Source organism: Pan troglodytes, chromosome 1 (genome assembly GCF_028858775.2).
Source record: "Pan troglodytes isolate AG18354 chromosome 1, NHGRI_mPanTro3-v2.0_pri, whole genome shotgun sequence".
In the NCBI taxonomy this organism is placed as follows: Eukaryota; Metazoa; Chordata; class Mammalia; order Primates; family Hominidae; genus Pan; species Pan troglodytes.
The window spans coordinates 26,728-41,931 of NC_072398.2; the positions used below are offsets into that span (position 1 = coordinate 26,728).

At 39.3% G+C, this 15,204-nt stretch overlaps 1 protein-coding gene across 3 annotated transcripts in view; it reads right to left on the reverse strand.

Annotated features, from left to right (window-relative positions):
* Positions 1-4,683: 4,683 nt before the first annotated feature.
* The window catches only part of LOC134807900 (putative protein FAM157B), a 77,414-nt gene continuing 66,893 nt past the window's right edge, over positions 4,684-15,204 (reverse strand). For 2 of the 3 annotated variants that reach the window (XR_010149491.1, XM_063789781.1), the window contains 2 exons: positions 6,760-6,847; positions 4,684-6,104 (listed from right to left, as the gene is read on the reverse strand). Coding sequence is in view for 1 of the 3 variants with exons in the window: in XM_063789781.1 (XP_063645851.1) it covers positions 6,780-6,847 (68 nt within the window). In the remaining 2 variants the exon portion in view is untranslated. The remainder of the gene's footprint in view (positions 6,105-6,759; positions 6,848-15,204) is intronic. The other variant, XR_010149487.1, reaches the window with a different exon arrangement.

Below are 15,204 nucleotides of genomic sequence, written 5' to 3' on the forward strand. Positions count from 1 at the left end.
TGTCTAGCTAGCTATCTACTCTAACAGAGCCCACTATCCTGTGTCTTTCCCAAAAATAGTGAGGGAATGATTAATTGGAAACCATAAGAAATGATATGCATGTAGGTGAAAACTTTACAACTTACACAAATAATCACTCAAAATCATCCTTACACTAAAAATGCAAAACTATACAATTTCTAGAAGAAACTACAGAAGAAAAGCTATGTGCCTTTGCGTCTGGTAATGAATTTTAACAAATGACACACAAGGTTGATATACACAGAAGAAATGACAATGTGGATTTCTTAATATTTACAGTTTATACTCTGGAAGAGACCTTGTTAAGAGAACCAAAAGACAAGCCACATATGGAAGAAAATATTTGCAAAATACAGATCTGAGAATTTGTATTCAAAATATATTAAAAATTGTTAAAACGAAACAATAAGTTAAACAGCCCAATTAAAAATGCACACAGATCTGAACAGACACCTTAACAAAGAAGATCTACAGATGGCAAGTACACTTACAAAAAGATGCTCAACATACTAGAGACCTGAAAACCATAAAAAGCACAGCTGGTCTATATATAAGACCAAATATAAGACCAAATATAAGACCAAAATATGCCACCCCAAAATATAATGGTAGGAAACCAGAATATGCAACCCCAAAATATGTCCCTTTGGCTTAAGAATTATTCCAAGCTAATTATTTTGGGAAAAAAAATGCTAACAAAGGAAGTTGTGAAAACACAGTAGAAATTACTTGTGTAAGGAAAATTTACATCTATAAAGGAAATAACCATTTAATAACCTTTGTAATAACCTTTGTAATAAACCATTGTAATAACCTTACAATCCAAAAATAACATTCCTAAGTATTTTGACAACTACTTTGATGTTATTTCCAATCAAAACCTACCATGAAACCCCGTCTCTACCAAAAATACAAAAATTAGATGGGCATGACGGCATCTGCCTGTAGTCCCAGGTAATCAGGAGGCTGAGGAGGGAGGATCGTTTGCACCCTGGAGGTAGAGGTTGCCATGAATACTTATGCCGAAGTGGCATATTTTGGGCTGACATAGTCTGATCCCCTTTGGCTACTATAAACATTTGTCTGCAGGTTTTTGAGCTACCTCTCTTGACACCAAGAAGAGAACGATAACTAAATCACTAAAGAGTCTTATCAATGGAGAATGCATGGACTTAAGTCTGTATAACGAACCTTACCCTTGTCTAATGTGCTTTTGCTAGTTAACTCCCCACTAATGCACCTCAAATCTTCTTTCTTTAAGTTGAAGACAGTATTTATGCTTGAACTGAAAGCCACCTGTTGGAGATTTACTCATTTTTCCCTGAGTATCTCCCATGTAACCATAAGGTATACATGTTTTTAAACTTTTCTGTTTTTCTCATTTTAATCTGTCAGTTTTTACAGAGCATCCCATCTAAGAATTCCGAAAACAAAAAATTATTTTTCCTCCCCTATTACAAATTGGGCATTTTTTCCAAAGCTAAACAAGTCTCACCTTACAATCCAAAAATAACATTCCTAAGTATTTTGACAACTACTTTGATGTTATTTCCAATCAAAAGCTACCATGAAACCCCGTCTCTAACAAAAATACAAAAATTAGATGGGCATGACGGCATCTGCCTGTAGTCCCAGGTAATCAGGAGGCTGAGGAGGGAGGATCGTTTGCACCCAGGAGGTAGAGGTTGCCATGAGCTGAGATTGCACCTTTGCACTGCAGCCTGGATGACAGAGCCAGACCCTGTCTCAAAAAAAATTTTTTTAAAGGAAAACTATAGCCATTATAGCTTATCAGATTCTAGGCTTGTTTCTTGTTTCTGGGCTATTTTTACCCCTTTGTAAACTGGATCCTGCCATCTGATGAATTTTGTCCCACAATGATACTTGGGGAACAAGAAGCCAAGTATTGTCTCTCCTACTAATGTATCTATTGTCAGTTAATTTGAAGGTCTCCAACCCTGGAACAAAGTTAGAAGAGGAAGGTTCTGCTCCCCAAAATGCATAACCAAATTGTGGTACATTCATGTAATGGAATACTATTTAGCCATAGAAAGGAACAAGCTATCAACTGACACAAAGACATGAGTGAATCTTGCATGCACATTGCTAAATGGAAGAAGACAGTCTGAGGAGGATACACACAATGTGATCTCATTTAATGAGACACTGGAGAAGGCAAACTATACAGATGGGAAGCCATTGGCTCCATGGGGTGGGGGTTTGAAGCATTCCATATGATACTTTAATAGTGGGATATCTGCCACAATGCATTTGTCGAAATATGCAGAATTTTACAGCCAAATGGTTAAAGCAAACTCTATTCAAATTAAATAGAATTACTCAGGATGTGGAGTATCCCAGGACAGAATACATCATGTGAAAAAGAATTTATGCTACAAATTACTATGGTTTGGATGTGGTTTGTCCCCGCAAAAACTCATGTTGAAATTTGACTCCCACTGTGTCAGTGTGGGGTGGTGGGGCCTAGTGGATGGTGTTTGGGTCGTGGGGACGGATCCCTCATGAATACATTAATGTCCTCCATGGGGGTGAGTGAGTTCTGTTCTCACAGGAATAGATAATTCCTGCAGGAGTAGGTAATTAAAAAGAGTCTGGCTTCCTTGGCTTCCCTCTTGCTTTCACTTCTGCTATGTGATCTCTGGGGCACCCCTTGCTCCCCTTCCACTTTCCACCATGAGGTGAAAAAGACTGAGGCCCCGCCAGATGCAACTGCCCAATCTCAGACATTCCAGCCACCAGTATTGTGAACCAAATGAACCTTTTTTACTTATAAATTACGCAGCCTCAGGTATTCTGTTACAGAACCACGAAATGGACTAAGACACAAATGTAGGTAAAAACTCACTGAAGGTGTAGGGAAAATGGTGTTGACCTAAGTCACTTTGAAAAGGAACAGAATCTGTAGGCTGAAGGCACATGAACTATACTTCATCATTGGATTCCACTTTATAAAGTTCTTTCCAACAAAAGCAATTGTGAACAATTGTAAAACCACAGTGTCTGTATCTGGAATAAAACAATGACTTACATAAGTCACAGATGGTGGGAACCAGGTTTCTCACTGTTGAAGTGGGAGATTACAAATTAGCAAGGCAAGAAGGCTAGAATGATTCATGTGATAGTAGATCAGAGGTGGAGACATCAACGTAAACTTATGTTTAGTTTAATATAGATACACACAGTTCTACATAGAAAACTTTATAATTAGGTGTGTATAGGTAGGTTAGACACACACATATACTTCCTAGCATTGCCAATGAGGGACAAGATACAATGTGCTCATTCAGCAGCCAGATGTAAGTTTTCCTACCATTCTGAAAGGAATCAGGCTCTTTGAAGAAATGTCTGATACTAGAACTGGGACAGTAAATATAGGAGCCAGGATAATCTGGAAGTATCAGAAAGTAAGTAAGTACTAAAAAATTTAAAATATATCAAAGAAAAATAAGAGCCAATAAAAACAGCTACTGATGGCCAACACAGGAATGAATTGTGCAACATAATACTGTAGTGTTGAATAATAACTAAAGCTTAAAGTAATTATCTAGGTGTCTGTATTTGTATACCTAGGTGAATAAGCAAATGGAGTTGCATAGAAATCTCCTTTGCAAAAGAATTCCAAATAATTGATGTAGACACTCAGCCACCAAGAAGGTGGAGCCAACTCCTCACTCCATAACTGTGGGCTCTGCATAGTGACTTGCTCCAAAAGAACACATGGACCCTAAACCCAAACCCGAACCCGAACCCTAACCTGAACCCGAACCCCTAACCCCTAACCCTAACCCTACCCTAACCCAACCCTAACCGTAACCCTAACCCTAGCCCTAGCCCTAGCCCTAATCCCTAAGCCCTAAGCCCTAAGCCTAACCCCAACCCCAACCCCAACCCTAACCCTAACCCTTCCTCAGCCTCTCAACCTGCTTGGGTTACAGGTATGAGCCCCGGTGCCTGGCCAAACATTCCATTTTATATGCATATGCTAGGAATGAATAATCTCTAAACCAATAGCAATATTATACTTAGGAATAAATGGAATGAAATGACAAGACTTAGATGAGGGAAATTATAAGACATTACTTAAGGAAATTAAACTCCCAATAAATGTAAAAACTTATCTTATTTGTGGATTTGTAGACCACATTGTTAAGTTTCCCAAAGTACACGAAGCAATCCGTGGATTCAATGTTATTCCTACAAAAATCCCAAAGGCCTTGGGACAGAAGTGGATAAGCTGATCCTGATCACATCCCAATTTCAAATTTTATTACAAAGGAACAGTAATAAAAACAGTGGGATCCTCGCACAGGAATAAACAGAAAGATCAACTGAATTGAATTGGGAGTCCAGACAGAAAACAATACCTCTATGCTCAACTGATTTTAGACAAGGTCCATTACCAGTAAATTGGGGAAAGAATCCTGTCCTCAACAAGTGATGTAAGGCAACTTGCTATCCACATAAAGGGAAATGAAATTGTATCCTTACCTCATACCACATAAAAAATTAACCTACAATGGCTCAAAGACAAAAATAGGTGAAAACTAAAAACTCTGGAAGAAAACATACAGTTAAGCATTCATGACCTTACATGTAGCAATAGTTTCTTACATCTGACACCAAAAGCACAGACCACAAAAGGAAAAATAAATCAATTTATTTCCTCAAAATTTACAACTTTTACGTCTCAGAAGACATGAAGAAAAAAGTTGAAAGACAAAATGTTATAATAGGAAAAACAACTGTCTTATAGTATACTCTCAACACTCAACACAGAACACTTCTGTTACCAGATACATCGGTTTTTTCCCCACACAGACCAAATCTTGGGTACCAGCTGGGTGTCCTACAGTGCAACCCAATTGTGACAGTAAATGGAGAAAGCATCAGACCCCACAGGCTAAGGACTCAGTCCTAGGAATACACGTCATGCCCCTTGTTGCTTGCAAATTTAAATGACAAACACAAGGATGGTAAAAAGAAAGTGACTTTATGCCAGAGCTTAGCTGAAGGGAACATACAGGCTCTTGCCTTAAGGGAAGCGCTTCCACTTTCTGGGCAGAAAGCAGGGCTTTCGGACTTGCCAGAATGGCACGCAGGGGATGAGGTGAGGAGGTGCAGGGTCTATGGGACATGCTCTGATGTTTTCTCCATTAGGTGATCTTGCTAGCACCACCATGGGCAGAGCCAGGTTGTAAATTGACTGTTGTCTGCTGCCAATCTCCTGGTGGGGGAGAGATATGGAAGTGCCAGTTTGTTTCAAGGTTTGGTCCCTGGAACTTTTAAGTTATCACACAGTTGGAAAAGTTTGCAGTATAGGAAGTGTCTGGTGGAGAGACAGTAAAGCTTATAATTGCATTCCTAAAGAGCTAAGTGCAGGAACAGCAAAATGGTAAAACTAATTCATTTCTTCTGTAAGAAAATATGGGTACTCCGTTACAAGACTGTAACCACTTAAGGTGCCAACCACAAACAGTAGGTTCCCAGGTTACCTTCTGTCTGACTTTGCTACAGATTGGAGGCTCCCACAACACCCTTATTGGGTTCAGCAATTTGCTACATCACATTGCACAACCCATGAACGCAGTGTACTTACTATTCCTGACTTATTACCAAGGATCTTTTAAACGCTACAAATGAAAAGCCAGACGAAGAGATGCACAAGGTGAGGTATGTGGAAGGAATGCAGGCCTCCCATGCCCTCACCAGACATGATTCTCCCAGTATCTCCTGTGTTGGGAGAGCAACACAGATGCTCTCCCAACCCTGTCCTTTATTACACAGGCAAATTGGTTACGTCTGTGGCCATAGGTGATCAACTCAACCATCAGCACCTCTCCCCTTCACAGAGACGGGACGGGGGAAGAAATTTCAAATCCTCTAATGACAAGGTTGCTTCCCTTGGCAGCCAGCCCCACTGAGGCTATCCAGGTGCCCCCAGCCATCAATCATTTCATTAGCATACGAAAGACACATTACTTCGTACATTCCCGAGGCTTAGCGCTCTGTTTCAGGACACTGCAGCAGAGACCACACATTAACTCTTATTACGTTCCAACAACCTATAAAATGGAAGAAAATGTCGGCACATTAGATACTTCATTAGTGTCTGTTATCCAGAATATATAAAGAACTTTTACAACTCCACAGCAAAGACAACCCAATCTAAAAATTGACAAAAGACTTTAATACACACTTCACCAACAAGCACATGAAAAGATGCTTAACATCATTACCATAATTAAAACCATAAAGAGATAACCCTTAACTCACACAAGAATAGTTATACTAAAAAATAACAAGTGTTGACAAAGATGTGCAGAAACTTGAACTCTTAAACACTGCTTGTGACAATATGTGACAATATGTGACAAAATGGTGCAGCCTACGTGTAAAATAATTTGATGTTTCTTCATAAAGTTACAAATAGATTTACCATATGACTCAATGATTCCATTCCTAGGTATATAGCCCAAAGACCTGAAAACAGCTGTTCAAACAAAAACCTGTGTGCCCTTTAAATGTGTCAAGGTCATAAATATGCAGGAAAGTCTGGGGAACAGTTCCAGGAAAAGAAAACTGGATCCGAATGAAAAAAAAAAAAAACACATTATACTCCCAAGTGTGGCACGAGGTAAAAGTGAAGTGAGTTTGTGGACCGAATTATCATGTAGGAAAAATGCTGATTTCCTGATCTAGGGGTTATGTGGTAGTTACCTGGGAGAGTGTCCATGCTTTCAGTCCAATATACCGCAGTATTTTGTGCGACACTGCAAATCTGGTACGGCAATAACTGTTGGGGAATCTAAGGGAAGAAACAAGTTGTATTTTGTACTACTACTGGAAGTTGCTTAGAAATATGACATTGTTGGAAAGTAAGTTACTTTTTAAAACAACCATGTCAATACCATGCCAGCAAAGCAGACACATCATCAAAATCCATTACAGAGGCTATAGTTCAGCCAAAGCTGTAAAACCGTTAAAAAAGTCTCAATGTCAACAGGGTCCACTTACTAGATATTATTATATTTATTAGTATTAGAGGCCATTGTGTCAATATATTAGTGTTAGGGCATGGTATGGACATTTAGATTAGTGTTAGGGAATGGTGTGGATATTGTATTGGTGTTGGGGAATGCTGCAGATATTACATTAGTGTTAGGGCATGGTGTGGATATTATTACATTAGTATTAGAAGCGATGGTGTGGATTAGAGGAGTATTAGGGCATGGTGTGGATATTATTACATTAGTATTAGAAGCGATGGTGTGCATTAGATCAGTGATAGGGCATGGTGTGGATATTATTACATTAGTATTAAAAGCGATGGGGTGGATTAGATGAGTATTAGGGCATGGTGTGGATATTATTACATTAGTATTAGAAGGGATGGTGTGGACTAGATCAGTGATAGGGCATGGTGTGGATATTATTACATTAGTATTAGAAGGGATGGTGTGGATTAGATGAGTGGTAGGGCATGGTGTGGATATTATTACATTAGTATTAGAAGCGATGGTGTGCATTAGATCAGTGATAGGGCATGGTGTGGATATTATTACATTAGTATTAGAAGCGATGGTGTGCATTAGATCAGTGATAGGGCATGGTGTGGATATTATTACATTAGTATTAGAAGCGATGGTGTGGATTAGATGAGTATTAGGGCATGGTGTGGATATTATTACATTAGTATTGGAAGCGATGGTGTGGATTAGATGAGTATTAGGGCATGGTGTGGATATTATTACATTAGTATTAGAAGGGATGGTGTGGATTAGATGAGTGGTAGGGCATGGTGTGGATATTATTACATTACTATTGGAAGTGATGGTGTGGATTAGATCAGTGATAGGGCATGATGTGGATATTACTACATTAGTATTAGAAGGGATGGTGTGGATTAGATGAGTGGTAGGGCATGGTGTGGATATTATTACATTAGTATTAGAAGCGATGGTGTGCATTAGATCAGTGATAGGGCATGGTGTGGATATTATTACATTAGTATTAGAAGGGATGGTGTGGATTAGATGAGTGGTAGGGCATGGTGTGGATATTATTACATTACTATTGGAAGTGATGGTGTGGATTAGATCAGTGACAGGGCATGGTGTGGATAATATTACATTAGTATTGGAAGCGATGGTGTGGACTAGATCAGTGATAGGGCATGATGTGGATATTATTACATTAGTATTGGAAGTGATGGTGTGGATTAGATCAGTGATAGGGCATGGTGTGGATACTATTACATTAGTATTGGAAGCGATGGTGTGGATTAGATCAGTGATAGGGCATGGTATGTATATTATTACATTAGTATTAGAAGGGATGGTGTGGATTAGATGAGTGGTAGGGCATGGTGTGGATATTATTACATTAGTATTGGAAGTGATGGTGTGGATTAGATCACTGACAGGGCATGGTGTGGATATTACTACATTAGTATTGGAAGCGATGGTGTGGACTAGATCAGTGATAGGGCATGATGTGGATATTACTACATTAGTATTGGAAGCGATGGTGTGGACTAGATCAGTGATAGGGCATGGTGTGGATATTATTACATTAGTATTAGAAGGGATGGTGTGCATTAGATCAGTGATAGGGCATGGTGTGGATATTATTACATTAGTATTAGAAGGGATGGTGTGGATTAGATGAGTGGTAGGGCATGGTGTGGATATTATTACATTACTATTGGAAGTGATGGTGTGGATTAGATCAGTGACAGGGCATGGTGTGGATAATATTACATTAGTATTGGAAGCGATGGTGTGGACTAGATCAGTGATAGGGCATGATGTGGATATTACTACATTAGTATTGGAAGTGATGGTGTGGATTAGATCAGTGATAGGGCATGGTGTGGATATTATTACATTAGTATTGGAAGCGATGGTGTGGATTAGATCAGTGATAGGGCATGGTATGTATATTATTACATTAGTATTAGAAGGGATGGTGTGGATTAGATGAGTGGTAGGGCATGGTGTGGATATTATTACATTAGTATTGGAAGTGATGGTGTGGATTAGATCAGTGATAGGGCATGGTGTGGATATTACTACATTAGTATTGGAAGCGATGGTGTGGACTAGATCAGTGACAGGGCATGATGTGGATATTACTACATTAGTATTGGAAGCGATGGTGTGGATTAGATCAGTGATAGGGCATGGTGTGGATATTATTACATTAGTATTGGAAGCGATGGTGTGGATTAGATCAGTGATAGGGCATGGTGTGGATATTATTCCATTAGTATTAGAAGCGATGGTGTGGACTAGATCAGTGATAGGGCATGGTGTGGATATTATTACATTAGTATTAGAAGCGATGGTGTGGACTAGATCAGTGATAGGGAATGATGTGGATATTATTACATTAGTATTGGAAGCGATGGTGTGGACTAGATCAGTGATAGGGCATGGTGTGGATATTATTACATTAGTATTAGAAGGGATGGTGTGGACTAGATCAGTGATAGGGCATGATGTGGATATTACTACATTAGTACTGGAAGGGATGGTGTGGATTAGATCAGCGATAGGGCATGGTGTGGATATTATTACATTAGTATTAGAAGCGATGGTGTGCATTAGATCAGTGATAGGGCATGGTGTGGATATTATTACATTAGTATTAGAAGCGATGGTGTGGACTAGATCAGTGATAGGGCATGGTGTGGATATTATTACATTAGTATTAGAAGGGATGGTGTGGATTAGATGAGTGGTAGGGCATGGTGTGGATATTATTACATTAGTATTAGAAGCGATGGTGTGCATTAGATCAGTGATAGGGCATGGTGTGGATATTATTACATTAGTATTAGAAGCGATGGTGTGCATTAGATCAGTGATAGGGCATGGTGTGGAAATTATTACATTAGTATTAGAAGCGATGGTGTGGATTAGATGAGTATTAGGGCATGGTGTGGATATTATTACATTAGTATTGGAAGCGATGGTGTGGATTAGATGAGTATTAGGGCATGGTGTGGATATTATTACATTAGTATTAGAAGGGATGGTGTGGATTAGATGAGTGGTAGGGCATGGTGTGGATATTATTACATTACTATTGGAAGTGATGGTGTGGATTAGATCAGTGATAGGGCATGATGTGGATATTACTACATTAGTATTAGAAGGGATGGTGTGGATTAGATGAGTGGTAGGGCATGGTGTGGATATTATTACATTAGTATTAGAAGCGATGGTGTGCATTAGATCAGTGATAGGGCATGGTGTGGATATTATTACATTAGTATTAGAAGGGATGGTGTGGATTAGATGAGTGGTAGGGCATGGTGTGGATATTATTACATTAGTATTGGAAGTGATGGTGTGGATTAGATCAGTGACAGGGCATGGTGTGGATATTACTACATTAGTATTGGAAGCGATGGTGTGGACTAGATCAGTGATAGGGCATGATGTGGATATTACTACATTAGTATTGGAAGCGATGGTGTGGACTAGATCAGTGATAGGGCATGGTGTGGATATTATTACATTAGTATTAGAAGCGATGGTGTGCATTAGATCAGTGATAGGGCATGGTGTGGATATTATTACATTAGTATTAGAAGGGATGGTGTGGACTAGATCAGTGATAGGGCATGGTGTGGATATTATTACATTAGTATTGGAAGCGATGGTGTGGACTAGATCAGTGATAGGGCATGGTGTGGATATTATTACATTACTATTGGAAGCGATGGTGTGGACTAGATCAGTGATAGGGCATGGTGTGGATATTATTACATTAGTATTAGAAGCGATGGTGTGGACAAGATCAGTGATAGGGCATGGTGTGGATATCATTACATTAGTTTTGGAAGCGATGGTGTGGACTAGATCAGTGATAGGGCATGATGTGGATATTATTACATTAGTATTGGAAGCGATGGTGTGCATTAGATGAGTGTTAGGGCATGGTGTGGATATTATTACATTAGTATTGGAAGCGATGGTGTGGATTAGATCAGTGTTAGGGCATGGTGTGGATATTATTACGTTAGTATTAGAAGCGATGGTGTGGATTAGATGAGTGTTATGGCATGCTGTGGATATTATTACATTAGTATTAGAAACGATGGTTTGGACTAGATCAGTGATAGGGCATGGTGTGGATATTATTACTTTAGTATTAGAAGCAATGGTGGGGACTAGATCAGTGATAGGGCATGGTGTGGATATTACTACATTAGTATTGGAAGCGATGGTGTGGACTAGATCAGTGATAGGGCATGATGTGGATATTACTACATTAGTATTGGAAGCGATGGTGTGGACTAGATCAGTGATAGGGCATGGCGTGGATATTATTACATTAGTATTGGAAGCGATGGTGTGGATTAGATGAGTGTTAGGGCGTGGTGTGGATATTATTACATTAGTATTGGAAGCGATGGTGTTGATTAGATCAGTGATAGCGCAAGGTGTGGATATTATTTCATTAGTATTGGAAGTGATGGTGTGGATTAGATCAGTGATAGGGCATGGTGTGGATATTATTACATTAGTATTAGAAGCGATGGTGTGCATTAGATCAGTGATAGGTCATGGTGTGGATATTACTACATTAGTAATAGAAGGGATGGTGTGGATTAGATGAGTGTTAGGGCATGGTGTGGATATTACTACATCAGTATTAGAAGCGATGGTGTGGATTAGATCAGTGTTAGGGCATGGTGTGGATATTATTACATTAGTATTAGAAGCGATGGTGTGGATTAGATGAGTGTTAGGGCATCGTGTGGATATTATTACATTAGTATTGGAAGCGATGGTGTGGATTAGATGAGCGTTAGGGCATGGTGTGGATATTATTACATTAGTATTAGAAGTGATAGTGTGCATTAGATCAGTGATAGGGCATGATGTGGATATTATTACGTTAGTATTAGAAGCGATGGTGTGCATTAGATCAGTGATAGGGCATGGTGTGGATATTATTACATTAGTATTAGAAGGGATGGTGTGGAGTAGATGAGTGGTAGGGCATGGTGTGGATATTATTACATTACTATTGGAAGTGATGGTGTGGATTAGATCAGTGATAGGGCATGGTGTGGATATGATTACATTAGTATTGGAAGCGATGGTGTGGACTAGATCAGTGATAGGGAATGATGTGGATATTATTACATTAGTATTGGAAGCGATGGTGTGGATTAGATGAGTGTTAGGGCATAGTGTGGATATTATTACATTAGTATTGGAAGCGATGGTGTTGATTACATCAGTGATAGGGCATGGTGTGGATATTATTACATTAGTATTGGAAGCGATGGTGTGGACTAGATCAGTGATATGGCATGGTGTGGATATTATTACATTAGTATTAGAAGGGATGGTGTGGATTAGATGAGTGGTAGGGCATGGTGTGGATATTATTACATTACTATTGGAAGTGATGGTGTGGATTAGATCAGTGATAGGGCATGATGTGGATATTACTACATTAGTATTAGAAGGGATGGTGTGGATTAGATGAGTGGTAGGGCATGGTGTGGATATTATTACATTAGTATTAGAAGCGATGGTGTGCATTAGATCAGTGATAGGGCATGGTGTGGATATTATTACATTAGTATTAGAAGGGATGGTGTGGATTAGATGAGTGGTAGGGCATGGTGTGGATATTATTACATTACTATTGGAAGTGATGGTGTGGATTAGATCAGTGACAGGGCATGGTGTGGATAATATTACATTAGTATTGGAAGCGATGGTGTGGACTAGATCAGTGATAGGGCATGATGTGGATATTATTACATTAGTATTGGAAGTGATGGTGTGGATTAGATCAGTGATAGGGCATGGTGTGTATATTATTACATTAGTATTGGAAGCGATGGTGTGGATTAGATCAGTGATAGGGCATGGTATGTATATTATTACATTAGTATTAGAAGGGATGGTGTGGATTAGATGAGTGGTAGGGCATGGTGTGGATATTATTACATTAGTATTGGAAGTGATGGTGTGGATTAGATCAGTGACAGGGCATGGTGTGGATATTACTACATTAGTATTGGAAGCGATGGTGTGGACTAGATCAGTGATAGGGCATGATGTGGATATTACTACATTAGTATTGGAAGCGATGGTGTGGACTAGATCAGTGATAGGGCATGGTGTGGATATTATTACATTAGTATTAGAAGCGATGGTGTGCATTAGATCAGTGACAGGGCATGGTGTGGATATTATTACATTAGTATTAGAAGGGATGGTGTGGATTAGATGAGTGGCAGGGCATGGTGTGGATATTATTACATTACTATTGGAAGTGATGGTGTGGATTAGATCAGTGACAGGGCATGGTGTGGATAATATTATATTAGTATTGGAAGCGATGGTGTGGACTAGATCAGTGATAGGGCATGATGTGGATATTACTACATTAGTATTGGAAGTGATGGTGTGGATTAGATCAGTGATAGGGCATGGTGTGGATATTATTACATTAGTATTGGAAGCGAGGGTGTGGATTAGATCAGTGATAGGGCATGGTATGTATATTATTACATTAGTATTAGAAGGGATGGTGTGGACTAGATCAGTGATAGGGCATGGTGTGGATATTATTACATTAGTATTAGAAGCGATGGTGTGCATTAGATCAGTGACAGGGCATGGTGTGGATATTATTACATTAGTATTAGAAGGGATGGTGTGGATTAGATGAGTGGCGGGGCATGGTGTGGATATTATTACATTACTATTGGAAGTGATGGTGTGGATTAGATCAGTGACAGGGCATGGTGTGGATAATATTATCTTAGTATTGGAAGCGATGGTGTGGACTAGATCAGTGATAGGGCATGATGTGGATATTACTACATTAGTATTGGAAGTGATGGTGTGGATTAGATCAGTGATAGGGCATGGTGTGGATATTATTATATTAGTATTGGAAGCGATGGTGTGGATTAGATCAGTGATAGGGCATGGTATGTATATTATTACATTAGTATTAGAAGGGATGGTGTGGATTAGATGAGTGGTAGGGCATGGTGTGGATATTATTACATTAGTATTGGAAGTGATGGTGTGGATTAGATCAGTGATAGGGCATGGTGTGGATATTACTACATTAGTATTGGAAGCGATGGTGTGGATTAGATCAGTGATAGGGCATGGTGTGGATATTATTACATTAGTATTGGAAGCGATGGTGTGGATTAGATCAGTGATAGGGCATGGTGTGGATATTATTCCATTAGTATTAGAAGCGATGGTGTGGACTAGATCAGTGATAGGGCATGGTGTGGATATTATTACATTAGTATTAGAAGCGATGGTGTGGACTAGATCAGTGATAGGGAATGAGGTGGATATTATTACATTAGTATTGGAAGCGATGGTGTGGACTAGATCAGTGATAGGGCATGGTGTGGATATTATTACATTAGTATTAGAAGCGATGGTGTGGATTACATCAGTGTTAGGGCATGGTGTGGATATTATTACGTTAGTATTAGAAGCGATGGTGTGGATTAGATGAGTGTTATGGCATGCTGTGGATATTATTACATTAGTATTAGAAACGATGGTTTGGACTAGATCAGTGATAGGGCATGGTGTGGATATTATTACTTTAGTATTAGAAGCAATGGTGGGGAGTAGATCAGTGATAGGGCATGGTGTGGATATTACTACATTAGTATTGGAAGCGATGGTGTGGACTAGATCAGTGATAGGGCATGATGTGGATATTACTACATTAGTATTGGAAGCGATGGTGTGGACTAGATCAGTGATAGGGCATGGCGTGGATATTATTACATTAGTATTGGAAGCGATGGTGTGGATTAGATGAGTGTTAGGGCGTGGTGTGGATATTATTACATTAGTATTGGAAGCGATGGTGTTGATTAGATCAGTGATAGCGCAAGGTGTGGATATTATTTCATTAGTATTGGAAGTGATGGTGTGGATTAGATCAGTGATAGGGCATGGTGTGGATATTATTACATTAGTATTAGAAGCGATGGTGTGCATTAGATCAGTGATAGGTCATGGTGTGGATATTACTACATTAGTAATAGAAGGGATGGTGTGGATTAGATGAGTGTTAGGGCATGGTGTGGATATTACTACATCAGTATTAGAAGCGATGGTGTGGATTAGATCAGTCTTA